Genomic DNA, 13,644 nt, shown 5'->3' on the forward strand with positions numbered 1-13,644 from the left:
AGGCATTCACAGAATCATGGAATTGGTTTTTTTTGGGAAGCAGGGTACAGTTAAAAACAAGTCCCCAGCGTTTTCAGTGTGTTGTGGCAGGTTTGGGACAGAGCAGGACATGGCTGCAGGGCTGTGGTAATGCCACCCCTCAGGGTGGCATCTACAGCAGGGAAAGGCACTTGTGTGAGGGGGAAAAAGGAAAAAAAATGTACCAAAAAGCAGGTCAAGGGAGAAGTGGTGGGGACAGAACGTGCTCAAACCCCAGGAAAGGTGTGACTTTACAGAAAACCCCTCAGGTGATATCCAGAAATGAATTTATATCTCTTTATTATTAAATAATTAACACTCTAGTGATTCAGAAATCCCGCAGCAGCTTGAGCTGGAATGGGAATGGGGGGCAGCCCCCCCGCCCCCAGACTGTACCCTGATTAGCAGAGATTTCATGGAAGAACAAACACAGTCTGCAGCAGCTCAGGATTGTGGCCAAGGGAACAGTGGCTGGGGAGGAGAGACCTTGGATGCTCAGTCCAGTGGGAAAACTTGCTCCAGACTCCTGGCATTCCCAGCTCCTGCTCCCTAGAACCAGCCCCAGCAAGGGGCTCTGGGATGGACAGCTGGGAAGGAGGCGGATCCAAACGGCCAACTGCAGCCACGGAGCTCGCTGGATGTGCTGGCACGAGCGCCCTGCCACTTGCTGGTGACATTTATGGCTGGACATCATCAAGTGATGTGCTGAGGGGTGGCAGGAGCACCGTCCTACTTGTCCTTTGCATCCAGCTGAAAACAGGGAGAGCGCAGCGTTTGCCAGGGAGCATCAAACATTCCAGCTCCAAGCACCATCCCCGCAGCTTTCACAGAACCCCAGGATGGTTTGGGTTGGAAGGGACCTTAAAGCTCATCTCGTTCCACCCCCTGCCATGGGCTGGGACACCTTCCACTAGACCAGACTGCTCCAAGCCCTGTCCAACCTGGCCTTAGTTTTCCTGCTTTATCAGCATTATCCATCAGGGATTCAGAGCAGCACAAGAATCAAGCCAAGGGCTGGCTGGACCCCAGAACGTTTGTACCAAAAAATCAGAAACCTGGCCAAAAGACTTAAGAATTCCTACTCAATTCCTGCCTCATGATCTGATGAAAATAAGAACAACCTGGATGTAAAAACTGGAATCTTGGAGCCAGATTTTATGAAGAAATCACATATGGGCAGTGTATCCCTAAAAAATACAACTGTTTGATGTCAAATATGGAAAAATCTTCCCAGTGGTCTACAGCAATGAAGTAATTAACAGCAGCACTGAGCTCTAATAATTAAGGACTTGTTCCCCTGCAATTTCTCACTCCTGAAGATCCCAGAAGTTTACAGATGTGAGAATGGCACAGGGAAAGAAATGATCAAAGGCGAAATCCTGCCCTTTTCCACATTCCTGTTTCATCTGGGACTGGCAGATCTGCATCTTCCCATCTACCACGGACACGTTCAGCCCACAGCGCTCTGCTCTGGCACCCTGGCTGTGAAACAGCACTCAGGCTTGGGTTGGTTTGGGGTTTTTTAGCCCTGCTGCAGTCCTTCCCCATGGAGGCAGACAGCAGGCAGCCTCAGCAAGCACAAACCCGCTCCCGGGATAACTCCGGCACAGGCTGAGGGGGGAGGTGGGGCTCGGAGCGCCTTCCCACCTTCTCTCTCTCCTTCTGGATCAGCGTTTGCATCTCGTCGTTCCAGCCCAGCAGCTCCACCAGCTTCTCGACGCCCCCGACCACGTCCCCGAGCTGGGCCACGTCGTTGTGGCGCTGCTGCCACGCGAAGGGGCCCACGAGCTCCCGGTTGATGAGGACCCGGGGCACGGAGCTGCGCACGGCTCCGGCCAGGCTGGCAAAGGGCTCCACCTGAGGGGGGAACCGGGAGGGCAGGGGGACCGTCACCCTGCCACAGCCACCAGTTCCAGGCTCAGAACTGCTGAGTGTGACCGTTCCCCCGCTGTGGGCTCAGCCACCCCGGCTCTCCATGGGTCACGGTGTCACCTGGTGGCCTTTCCTGAGGTGACCCCAAGGCTCTCCAGGTGCCCTCCTGGTTTCTAGAGGGTCTCTCGGAGCACCTGCACCCTATTTCTTACCCTCCACCTCAAATTTCACCTCCCTAAACCCAGTTTCTCGCCTTCTCCTCTAAGCCCTCTCTCCCCTCAGGAGCCCCTGTTTTCCGTGTGCCTTTTTCCTCCCGGGGGTTCCCCTTATTCCCAGACCTCCAGGGACGTCCCGATGACGAAGAGCAGGTCTGCCAGGGGGAAGTCTGCCAGGTGCAGGAGGAAGCGCTGCGGGAGCTCCTCGCCGAAGAACACGATGTCAGGCTTGACAACTCCGGTGCACACGGGGCAGCGAGGGACCCTGTCCCCCATGACATCCCCCTGAAAGGAGAGACCCCAAAACTGCCTGGCACAGGGCCCCTGTCCCCCATGACATCCCCCTGAAAGGAGAGACCCCAAAACTGCCTGTCACAGGGACCCTGTCCCCCATGACATCCCCCTGAAAGGAGAGACCCCAAAACTGCCTGGCACAGGGACCCTGTCCCCCATGACATCCCCCTGAAAGGAGAGACCCCAAAACTGCCTGGCACAGGGCCCCTGTCCCCCATGACATCCCCCTGAAAGGAGAGACCCCAAAACTGCCTGTCACAGGGACCCTGTCCCCCGTGACATCCCCCTGAAAGGAGAGACCCCAAAACTGCCTGTCGCAGGGGTCAGAAACCACCATGTGTCCTCACAGCAACGCCCAGCCCAGAGTCTCATCCCCTCTTGTTTCCAGGGCAAAAGAACAGGCCGAGGACCTGTCATTGTTATAACAATTAACACCTCCTGGTGTTAACTGCTGCGTTTCTGCCCGGCTGGGCCCACTCACCCTGAAGTCCTCCCCGGGGAAGTTCCTCTTACACACCGTACAGGTGGCAGTGGCGAAGGTGCCGTGGGCTTCCACCAGCTTGTCGGGAGGGATCCCAGCCACTGGAATACAGCACGTGGGAGAGGACTGAGCCGGACGCTCCCCGTGCGCATCTCCCCAGTCCTGCTTCTCCCCCCGGCTCCTCCTGGTGGTGCTGCCGGGAGGGGGAACTCACGTCTCTCCAGCCCGTCGATGTTCTGGGTGTAGAGGCGCAGGAGCAGCCCCTTGTCGTGCAGCAGCCGCAGGAAGTAGTGGGCGGAATTGGGGCGGTAGTTGCCGGGGTAGAGCTCCTTGGCCAGGGTGAAGAAGGGCTTGGGGTTGACAAAGAAATAGCCCAGCTCGAAGATGGCCTCGGGGTACGGGATGTCGTACTGCTCCAGGTTGCTGTACAGGCCGCTCCCGGGGGACCTGCAGGGACAGGGGGGAGCTGGGAGGGGCTGCAGCACCAGCGTTACCTGGGCTGGAGACGGAATCCCAGGATCATTTAGGTTGGAAAAGGCCCCCAAAGGTCGTCGAGCCCACCCTGTGACCGATCACGACCTTGTCACCCAGCCCAGAGCGCTGAGTGCCACGTCCAGCTGTTCCTTGGACACCTCCAGGGATGGGGACTCCACCACCTCCCCGGCAGCCCCTTCCAGTGTTCAACCACCCTTTCCATGGAGAAGACTCGGCCCTCCCAGCACCGGCAAAGGGCAAAGAGGACGGAGGCATCACCTGAAGTCCGGGATGCCGCTGGGTGTGCTGATCCCGGCTCCGGCCATCACCACCACACGGCGACATTCCTTCTTCCGCAGGAGCTCGGCCACGTCCTTCAAGGTGAGCTTCTCCTTCCCCTCGTCACCTCCCCACCTGCCCTGGCCCAAAATGGCTCTGGCAGCCGCGCTCAGAGAGAAGGGCCTGGAGCCTTGGATCCTGCTCGGCACGGGGGGGAAGCACAGCAGGTGTGTCCTGAGAGAACTGACAGCAACCTTGGCTCTGGGGGAGAAAAACACCCAAAAATTCCACAGAAAGCTCTTCCACGGGCAGGACTGTGGCAGGGCTTCACGAGGAGAAAGCCTGGCTGCTAGTCTGACCCAAACCCAGGAGCAGACACGTCCCTCTGCGTTCCCTTATGTGGATCTAAAATACATCCCTGGTATTCCCGTGAGAGGGTTTTTTTGGACAGGGGTGGACACAGGGCTGTGGGAGCAGCAGCACTGGGAATCACAAGTCCCACCACTCTGGGATCCAGGAGACTGTCCTGAGTTCAACAAATTTCTATCAGGGTGATGTGTCACCCTGCCCAGGTGAGCATAGACACTGTCATTTCCCCGTTCCCCTCCTCTGCCCTGGGAGAGCTCCGTGTGTCCATGCCCAAAGGAATCACAGCCCTGTGCCCAGCTGGGCTGGGAACAGTCATTATCAGCTTGGGAACAGTCATTAGCAGTTTGGGAACAGGCATAATCAGCAGGGAACAGCTTCTCCCAGAAAATTAGTGCTGCTGGAGCAGGGCATTGTGCACAGTCCAGAGCAGGCGTGGGGAGAGCTGGGGGGGGGGGGTTTGGCAAGCCCAAAGAACAGTGACAGGGGCTGGAAGTGGAGACTGGCAGCGATGACACTGGAAGTGTCTCCTGGCCTCAATGTGGTCAACTCTGCCTTCCCAGGGCTGTGACACTGCACTGCCTTTCCCTGCTGTCACAGGGATGTGACAGTGCCTTCCCAGGGATGTGACACTGCACTGCTTTTCCCTGCTGTCACAGGGATGTGACAGTGCCTTCCCTGGGATGTGACACAGCCTTTCCCTGCTGTCACAGAGAATATGGCTCTGCCTCTCCAGGGATGTGACACTGCACTGCCTTTCCCTGCTGTCACAGGGACGTGGCTCTGCCTTCCCAGGGATGTGCCACTGCCTTTCCCTGCTGTCACAGGGATGTGACAGTGCCTCTCCAGGGATGTGACACTGCACTGCCTTTCCCTGCTGTCACAAGGACGTGGCTCTGCCCTGTCAGACGGGGTTCCCCGAGGAGCCGAACCCCCAACCTCGTAAAACACCGGCCTTCCCCTGCTCAATCCCTACTCTCCGAGCTCCCAGCCCTGCCTCCAGGGAGCGATGTCCCACCCGCCCGGTTGGGCAAGGACACGGCATCCTCCATCACGGACGCACCTCCCGCGGGACCTTCCCCGATCCCCACCCTCCCGTCCCCTTCCCGGCTGCAGCCCCCACCCCGGCCCCCCCACCTACCTCCCCGCTCCGCCGCCGGGCACCCCCGTGCCGGGCACCCCCGTCCCGCCCCCGCCGCGCCGCCCGGGCCGGGCCGCGCTCCCTCCGCCGCCGCCGCCGTGGCGGGGGCCGCGCTCCCACAGGCTCCTCCACGCCGCTGCAAGAGAGCCGAGCGGTGCTGAGCGGGGGGGTCCCGGCGGCCCCGGGGGGCTCCCCCCGGCCCCCGGCGCTCACCGGCCGCCAGCAGCCCCGCGCCGCGGCCCCGCGCCCCGCTCATCGCCGCTACCGCGCTGCCGCCGGTGCGCGGGGCATTACGGTAGAGGCGTGGAGCGAGAGTGCGCGGGGCATTACGGTAGCTGAGTGAGTGCGCGGGGCATTACAGTAGCTGAGTGAGTGCGCGGGGCATTACGGTAGAGGCGTGAAGCGAGAGTGCGCGCGGGGCATTACGGTAGAGGCGTGAAGCAAGGGTGCGCGGGGCATTACGGTAGCTGAATGCGTGCGCGGGGAATTACGGTAGAGGCGCGAGGCGAGCGCGGGGGCGTTGCGGTACCGCCCCCCCCCCCGCCCGCCGCGAAGCGAGTGCGCGGCGGCGGCGGGCGCGGGGCGTTACGGTACCCGGCGTGCCCCGCGCGGGCGGAAGTGAGTGCGCGGGCGGAAGTGAGTGCGCAGCCCCGGCGGCGGCGCGGCCTCCTCGCCCCGGTCCCGCCGCTCCCTCGGGCCTGTCCCGGTCCTGCCGCCGCCGCCGCCGCCATGAAGGACGTGCCGGGTTTCCTGCAGCAGAGCCAGAGCGCGGGGCCGGGCCAGGCCGCCGTGTGGCACCGCCTCGAGGAGCTCTACAACAAGAAGTGAGCGGCGGGGACGGGGAGTGGGGGGGGATGCCCGGTGTTTGTTTGTGCCCGGTGTCTCACGGCGGGTGTTTTGTGTCCCCAGGCTGTGGCACCAGCTCACTCTGCAGGTGCTGGATTTCGTGCAGGACCCCTGCTTCGCCCAGGGCGATGGGCTCATCAGGGTGAGAGGGGGGGATTCCCGGGTGTGGGATTTTCCCGTGGCACAGGGATGAGGGGGGGGGGTTGTACCCGGCAAAACACAGCCTGTAAAAACTCGTCTCTGTAATAATCCTCCTGGAGAATCGCTGACGCGGGTGGACTCACCTCCCGCAAGCCTGCAGGGTCTGCGTGAAAATCCGGTTAAAATTAAACATGTCGGTTTTTTTGTAACCTTCGAAGCCGTTCTTTGCTTTCATTCACTTTAAGTTTTTTATATTTGAGAGATGCAGGGGGATTCTTGGGTTTTTTGTAACCTTCGAAGTCGTTCTTTGCTTTCATCTACTTTAAGTTTTTTACGTTTGGGAGATGCAGGGGGATTTTTATTCTTTTTTTTTTCCACTCCCTTCTGTAACGAGGGGTTTGCCAAGTGCAGGGTGGAGTGTTGGGTGTTCACGGATGCTTCCCTCAGGTCCCTCCTTGGAGCTGGGAGGAGCTAAAATGTGTAGTTCTGGGCTCCTGGGTTCTTCACAGTGCTGGAATTTCTGTATGGGTGCCCAGTTTGTTGGAAAAATCATGGAATGGTTTGGGTTAGAAGGGGCCTTAAGGATCATCATGCTCCACTGTCCCTGGAAGGTACGCCTTCCACTAGCCCAGGTCCCTCCAAACCCTGTCCAGCCTGGCCTTGGGCACTTCCAGGGATGTTCAAACAAGCTGGAATGGAGAGGAAATAAGAGTGAGAAGCTCTGAACTGGGGTTTCCTTTGCCCTGAGTGTCCCTTTCCTTGTCCCCCCACAGCTCTACGAGAACTTCATCAGCGAGTTCGAGCACAGGTGAGTCACCTGGGGGTCACCTGCTGGGGGGCTTGGGGGTCACCTGGGGGTCCTGTGCTGACCCCGAGCTGCTCTTTGCAGGGTGAACCCCCTGTCCCTGGTGGAGATCATCCTGCACGTGGTCCGGCAGATGACAGGTGCGTGTCCTCCCCCTCTCCCTGAGCTGCTCTTAGCCCCTGATCCCTGTGGAATGTGGCCAGGCACAGGTGGAAAGCTTAGGTTGCTGCTGCCTCCTGGAGTAGGAAGTCCACAGCTTCCCTGGAGAGGTGGTTGGTGAGGAAAAGCCCGGCCTACCTGGCAGCACCTGCTGCAGGTTGAGGGCACGCTGTGGAAAACACACGTTCCAGCCTTCAGGAATCCAGCGAACGATGTATTTTTAGGTGAAGTTCAGCTCCACGGGACTTCCTGGCACTGCTGCTTTTTAAAACCTGTTTTTTCTCTACTCCAGATCCCAACGTGGCCCTGACCTTCCTGGAAAAGACTCGGGAAAAGGTATGTCTGAAGCTGCCCCCTGTGGCAGTTCACCCGCAGGTGAGGAGGCTCCTGTCTGTGTGTGTGGCACCTGTGCTGTGGAATCCAGGGATTTTACTGCAGGAATGTGATCAGTGATGTGCACCCAGCCCTGTCCCAGCCACCTGGCTGCAGGTGACACTCCCAGCAGGTCCCCCTGTGTCCCTGCAGGTGAAGAGCAGCGACGAGGCCGTGATCCTGTGCAAAACAGCCATCGGGGCCCTCAAGCTCAACATCGGGGACCTGCAGGTCACCAAGGTGAGGGGTGGCCGGGGCTGGGAGGTTTTGGGGTGCTGTGGGGTTCCTTGATTGTCCCAGCTCCCAGCTCAGAGGGTCTTGTGAGCCTCCCCAGGGTGTGGGAGCTGCTCCTGGTAACCTGGAGCGTTGCTGCCTGAGCGAAGCACGTGGGGTTTGTCATCCTTGACTTGTTTTGGAACCATCTTTTAAACCCAAAATGAGGGTTTTTCACGCAGGGCAGCTTTAGATCTCCTAGAGCAAGCGCAGGGCGATGGCTTTGGGCATGTGTACCATGGAATGCTGGAATGGTTTGTGTTGGAAGGGATCTTGAAGACCATCCAGTTCTATGGGCAGGGACACCTTCCTCTCTCCCAGGTTGCTCCAACCCCCATCCAACCTCTCCTTGAGCAATGAGGCAGCCACAGCTTCTCTGGGCAACCTGTGCCAGGTCCTCACCACCCTCACAGGGAAGGATTTACCCCAAAATCCCACCCAAACCTTTTTCCTTCATTTTAAAGCCCTTAGTATATATATATAATTATAGCTGGTTAGGGGGTGAGTTTTTTCCCCCCCCCCCACTACTGTATGAAGGGAGACTGCTGCTTTATTTTTAAACAAGCATATAAATACATGCACAAATCCCACTGTGGTGGCTTTTGGCTGTGCTGACACTGGCAGGGTGTCCCTCCTGCCCTGGGCAGGACTCCCTGGAATGCCGTGACCCTCCCTGCCGGGATCCCGGCGCTGCACCGGGTGCTCCTCGCCCTTTACAAAGGCAGGTTCTTCCCCCCACCTGCCCCAGGAGACCATCGAGGAGGTGGAGGAGCTGCTGAACACCCTGCCCGGGGTGACCTCGGTGCACAGCCGCTTCTACGACCTCTCCAGCAAGTACTACCAGACGGTGGGGAACCACGCCGCCTACTACAAGGATGCCCTGCGCTTCCTGGGCTGCATCGAGGTCAAGGACCTGCCAGGTGACTCCTCCTGCGTGGAAAATCCCGCTTTCCACGCTCTGCTTTATCAAAAAAACGCCCTGGCAGAGGGTTTTTCTTCCGTGTTGTTTTGGCCGTGCCGTGGTGGATCCAAGGTCTTGGCTGGATCGAGCGGTGACCCCACCCAGGATCCTGCTCCTGAGCTGCCCCAGGGTGATGGGAGGGGGGAGTGCCCCTGCCAGAAGGGGGTGTTTGTTCTAATTCCCCAAAAATCTTCGCTCTGGATTCCAAAAGTGGCGCTTTTGTGCGGGCTCCTGAATTTCAGGCTTAGGAAAGGGTGAGGGAATGCTTTAATGCAGGCACAGAGAAGGATGAGGGAGGGGTTGCTGGGGCTTGAACTGCTGCTTTACCCAAATTATCTTTGTTCTGGCGTCTTTCTTCATCCAAACCATTTTTGGTCTGTTTGTCGGGGGGTTTTTTTCCAGTATCAGAGCAGCAGGAGAGAGCCTTCACCCTGGGGCTGGCTGGGCTGCTGGGAGAAGGTGTTTACAACTTTGGGGAGCTGGTAAGTCCTGCCACATTCCTCCACGGAGCCTCAGGAGCTGATTTTACCCTGCTAACGCCCTCCTGGCCTGGTTCCTGCAGCTCATGCACCCCGTGCTGGAGTCCCTGAGGAGCACAGACCGGCAGTGGCTCATCGACACCCTCTTTGCCTTCAACAGTGGCAACGTGGAGACCTTCCAGGCCCTCAAGTCGGCCTGGGGGCAGCAGGTGAGGGGTGTTGTACTGCTGAAGACCCGAGCTCAGGGTTTACAGAGCCCACTTGAAGCCTCTGGACCTCTGCTTTACTACCTTTACCTAATTCCTGGCTCTGGTGCACTGGTATAATTCTAATTGGGGTATAGGAATTATTTCATCATTATACACATCATTAGTTTTCTTTTGGCTCCCCTCTGGTTGATGGAAAGAAATAGAGAGAAATCTCCTGTGATCCAAGGGCAGAGCACACACAAATGTCCTGCACAGCCAGATAATTCCAGATTTAATCTCCATAACAGGAGGGCTTCCAGTGGAAAAGAGTGGTTTTCCTTGCTGTTCTGGGAAGTGTGAGGAAAACAATGGTGTTGGATGTTACCTGCACTGGCTACCCCAGCAATTACTGACACAGCAGTAGTTTGCAGGTGGATCTGTGAGTCCACTGGCCCTTGACAGGCTGCCTGCCTGGTGAGCTCTGTGTTTCGTGTGCAGCCCCTGGGATTTGTTTTCTGGAACCATTCCCAGGTGGTGGCTGGGCTGTGACGGCCTCCTCCCTCCTAAATAAAGCCCCCTCAGGGATTTACTCCTGCGTGTAACAAGCTGCTCTCCCCCAGGTTGAGGGGAAAATGCAATAATGACCTGATGTGGTGCATTTTCTCCCCCCACAGCCTGACCTGGCTGCGAACGAAGCGCTCCTGCTGCAGAAGATCCAGCTGTTGTGTCTCATGGAGGTGAGCTGGGATGTTGCCCAGAGAAGCTGTGGCTGCCCCATCCCTGAAAAGTGTCCCAGGCCAGGCTGGATGGGGCTTGGAGCAACCTGGGCTAGGGGAAGGTGTCCCTGCCCACGGCAGGGGGTGGAATGGGATGAGCTTTAAGGTCCCTTCCCACCCAAAGCATTCTGGGATTCTGTGATGTGGAAGAGGGGCGGAGGAAGCCTTGTGTCTCAGGGATGGTGTCTGGAGTGATAACTCTGAAAGTTGGACTTTATTTGACTTATTTTAGTTAAATATGAGAAATGCAGTTGCCGATGCAGAGTGAGACTGGGCAGGGCAGCCCAAGGGAGGCTCTGTGTGCTGTGGGAACCACTAAAACCCTTGTGGGGTTTGTTTTTTTTTGCTCTGTTCCCTGGACTCAGATGACTTTCACCCGCCCAGCCAATCACCGACAGCTCACCTTCGAGGAGATTGCCAAGAGTGCCAAAGTCACCGTCAACGAGGTGAGTTTGGGGTCAGACAAACTTAGTAACGTCCTGGTTTGGGAGCTCTAAGGGTGTCTGGGTATTCCTGAGTCGCACGAAATCCCAGGATCACTGAGGTTGGAAAAGACCTCCAAGATCACTGGGAACCTGTGCCCGATGCCCTCCTCGTCCCCCAACCCAGAGCACTGAGTGCCACATTCCTTGGACACCTCCAGGGATGGGCATCCACTACCACCCTGGGCAACCCCTGCCAAGGCCTGGCAACCCTTTTCCATGAAGAAATTCCTCCTGATGTCCAACTTGAAAATCCCCTGAAAATCCTCTTCTCACTTGTTCCCTGGGAGAAGAGCCCGACTCCCTCCATCTGGCCAGACCCCCGTTCCTGCTGCCTGGGGCTGCTCTGGCTCTGTTGGCTTTTTTCCAATTGCCTCCTTCTTCCTGGGATTTCGGAGAAAAGAAAACCAATCTGGTTTTGGGGGGAAAAGAGCTCCCTCCTGTACGTCGAGATGTTGAGTCTCAAGGCAGTTCTGTCACCTGAAAGGGGGGGCAGTGAGAGCTGCTGCCCTGGACTCTGGGTGTGAACAGCCTGCTGTGAAGGCCCCAAGTGAAGGGTTTCGTTCATCTCAGGGGGAGAAACTGAGAAATTCCCTTGAATTGTTGCTGTTCCCAGGTGGAGCTGCTGGTGATGAAGGCGCTCTCGGTGGGCCTGGTGAAGGGCAGCATTGACGAGGTGGACAAGAGGGTGCACATGACGTGGGTGCAGCCACGTGTGCTGGACCTGCAGCAGGTAACGGGAGTGAAATCGGCGCTGGGGAAGGGTCACAGCTTGGGAATGAGCCTCCCTGGGGCTTCCTGAAGGGGAATCAGCTTTTCCTTTTACGTGGTGCCTGTAATTTCACCCTGGGGTAGCTGGTGCTCTTCATACCCGTGTAGGGAGTGGGTGGTCAGAAACCTGACAGGGGTGACATGTCCCTTTGTGGAAGCCACACAAACACCACGGAACACAGAAGCCATGGCTGTGTTTTCCAGAGGAATCCAAACATCCATGTGGCTGCCTCATTCCTAAATGCTCTGAAATAGCCCTCTGGGAGTTTTGGGGATGTAGGAGGCACATTCCCCTCGGGAAGAGGGTGATTCAGAGGATGTTGAGCTTCTCAAGTTCATCCTGGTAATGTTTTAGGAGACTGCACAGGGTGCCTTTACCTTTAAACCCAAAAATGAGTATGTGGAATTCCAGCTGCAAGGAATTCCTTTGGTGCATTTCAGTTTAACTTTTAACAGTTGCTGATTTGCTGGTAGAAGCTGTTAATCCCAGGATGGTTTGGGATGGAGGGGACCTTAAAGCCCATCCAGTCCCACCCCCTGCCAGGGGCAGGGACACCTTCCACTAGCCCAGGTTGTTCCAAGCGCCGTCCAACCTGGCCTTGGACACTCCCAGGGACGGGGCAGCGCCCTTTCCCGGTGTGTGGGGTTTTGAGGAGCGATTTGGGGTCTGAGGTGTGTGTCCCTGGAGGTGCCCGTGGGCATTCCCAGGAGCTGAGGCGCCGGCTCTCCGTGGCCTTGCCTTGCAGATCAAAGGGATGAAGGACCGCCTGGAGTTCTGGTGCACGGACGTGCGGAGCATGGAGATGCTGGTGGAGCACCAAGCCCACGACATCCTGACATAGAGGGCCTGGCTCTGGCCCCAGGAGAGTGATTCCTGCTGCTCCTGAGGCCGGCAGCGCTCAGACCACTGACTGCACTGAATCCATGGAGGGGGTGGGTGGGCACAGGGGGGAGCAGCATGGGATGTATTTCGGAGGAGTACGTGGCCTTTTGCTGTGTGACCCTTTGGTGCTTGAGTCAGGCTTTCCCTCTGCTGACACGAGTGGCTCTGATCCCAGAGCTCCGTCCGGGGGGGGGATGGATCACTCCCAATCCCTCCTGCCTCCAGCTGCTGCGGGAGGGTGGGATCCTGGTGCAGGTACCGAGGGGTCTTGGCCTTAGGGGGCACAGCCAGCCCCGCTGCCCTCTCCCCCTGCCCCTGCAGCGGCCCCAAGGCAGCATTCCCTCAGTCCTCTTCCCCAAATCATCCTCCCTTCACCCCTCCTCATTTGCAGTAGAGGGAGTGTTTGCTCCATCCAAGGGTTTTCCCCGGGAATCCCGGTTACTGGGTGTGTTCACACACTTGAGGGCGTGGTTTGTCTTTCACCAGCGCTTTGTGCTCAGGTGAGGTGCAGCGGCATTGCCGGAATAAACGTCTCTGCCTTCCCTTTTCTGGAATCCTGTGTCATCTCCATCCCTTTAAAAACACGTGTGTGTGTGTGTGTGTGTCCCCCGAGTGTCACATTTCCTCCTCGGTTCCACATTGCAAACCCCTTTCCCAGAGTAATCCAGCTTTAAACCTGCCAGTCTCTGGTGGGATCAGTGTGTGAGTGTGGAGCACGTGGTACCTGGGCATGAACCTGGCCAGGTTCCTTTTGTGGGGAATTCCAGCCCTGATCGCTGTTCCCAAACTAACTGTAATGGGCTGAGAGCTGAAACCAGGGCGGGGACAGGTTTTTGTTCTGCTTTTGTTTCTTAACGGTGGCTTTAATTGTCTTCAATTGGGAGTTGTTTGTCCTGTTGCTTCCGTGGTTTTCTGGGGTGGAAGTTTTTTGTGCAGGCTGAGAATGCTCACCCTCCTACTACTGCTTTCCAGGCCCTTCTGGCCGAAATTCCTTCCTGGATGGGGGGTGTTCAGTGCCCAGTGCCTGCCTTTTCCCTGTCAGTTCAGCTGTTGGATTTGACTTTCCCAGTTCCTGCTGCGTCTTGCCTTCCAACACCCATTCCTGTCACTTTTGCTGACTTCAGGAGTGTGTGTGGAGGAGACAAGTGTTCTGGAAACTGTTCCCTTCATTTCAGTTAAGGACAAGAAAAGGCTTTAAGGAGCCCGGTCTCCTTTCCCAGTGCTGTGTCAGATCTTGCCCTCGTTGCCAGGGCTGTGTCCCTACATGTTGGGATGGAGGAAGCTCCACCTGAGCCAGCGAGTTGTGAGGCCACTGCTGCTCGAGATCAGCATCAAAAAACCCGGAATGTCACTGTGGGAAGCACTGAC

The 13,644-nt window shown here is 57.6% G+C and overlaps 2 protein-coding genes across 4 annotated transcripts; one reads left to right on the forward strand and one right to left on the reverse strand.

Moving 5' to 3' along the window:
* Window positions 1-306: 306 nt before the first annotated feature.
* Window positions 307-5,644, reverse strand: SIRT3 (sirtuin 3). 3 transcript variants are annotated; one of them, XM_064659888.1, is made up of 8 exons: window positions 5,354-5,635; window positions 5,141-5,276; window positions 3,634-3,894; window positions 3,095-3,327; window positions 2,881-2,981; window positions 2,229-2,390; window positions 1,666-1,875; window positions 307-768 (listed from the first exon to the last, which is right to left on the reverse strand). In XM_064659888.1, the coding sequence occupies exons 1-8, from the start codon at window positions 5,394-5,396 to the stop codon at window positions 748-750; spliced, it is 1,167 nt and encodes a 388-aa protein (XP_064515958.1). In that variant the 5' UTR covers window positions 5,397-5,635; the 3' UTR covers window positions 307-747. The 3 variants fall into 3 exon arrangements, with proteins under 3 accessions (XP_064515958.1, XP_064515960.1, XP_064515959.1); XM_064659890.1 differs by lacking the exon at window positions 1,666-1,875 and having other exon boundaries at window positions 5,354-5,644; XM_064659889.1 differs by lacking the exon at window positions 2,229-2,390 and having other exon boundaries at window positions 5,354-5,640.
* Window positions 5,645-5,760: 116 nt separating this feature from the next.
* Window positions 5,761-12,830, forward strand: PSMD13 (proteasome 26S subunit, non-ATPase 13). The gene is made up of 13 exons (XM_064659875.1): window positions 5,761-5,964; window positions 6,050-6,128; window positions 6,901-6,935; window positions 7,017-7,072; window positions 7,384-7,427; window positions 7,617-7,703; window positions 8,485-8,656; window positions 9,100-9,179; window positions 9,260-9,385; window positions 10,039-10,101; window positions 10,506-10,586; window positions 11,239-11,355; window positions 12,140-12,830. Exons 1-13 carry the CDS (start codon window positions 5,870-5,872, stop codon window positions 12,233-12,235), a joined length of 1,131 nt encoding a protein of 376 aa, XP_064515945.1. The 5' UTR covers window positions 5,761-5,869; the 3' UTR covers window positions 12,236-12,830.
* Window positions 12,831-13,644: the final 814 nt, after the last annotated feature.

The sequence above is a fragment of the Pseudopipra pipra genome, chromosome 6 (genome assembly GCF_036250125.1).
Source record: "Pseudopipra pipra isolate bDixPip1 chromosome 6, bDixPip1.hap1, whole genome shotgun sequence".
Classification (NCBI taxonomy): domain Eukaryota; kingdom Metazoa; phylum Chordata; class Aves; order Passeriformes; family Pipridae; genus Pseudopipra; species Pseudopipra pipra.

Coding starts and splice junctions, on each gene's coding strand:
- SIRT3 (XM_064659888.1), bottom strand. CDS start 5,396: ATGAGCGGGGCGCGGGGCCGCGGCGCGGGGCTGCTGGCGGCCG. Junction 5,277..5,353: donor CGCGGGGCTGCTGGCGGCCG/GTGAGCGCCGGG, acceptor GCTCTCTTGCAG/CGGCGTGGAGGAGCCTGTGG. Junction 3,328..3,633: donor AGCGGCATCCCGGACTTCAG/GTGATGCCTCCG, acceptor CTGTCCCTGCAG/GTCCCCCGGGAGCGGCCTGT.
- PSMD13 (XM_064659875.1), top strand. CDS start 5,870: ATGAAGGACGTGCCGGGTTTCCTGCAGCAGAGCCAGAGCGCGGGGCCG. Junction 7,428..7,616: donor TGGAAAAGACTCGGGAAAAG/GTATGTCTGAAG, acceptor GTGTCCCTGCAG/GTGAAGAGCAGCGACGAGGC. Junction 10,102..10,505: donor AGCTGTTGTGTCTCATGGAG/GTGAGCTGGGAT, acceptor CCCTGGACTCAG/ATGACTTTCACCCGCCCAGC.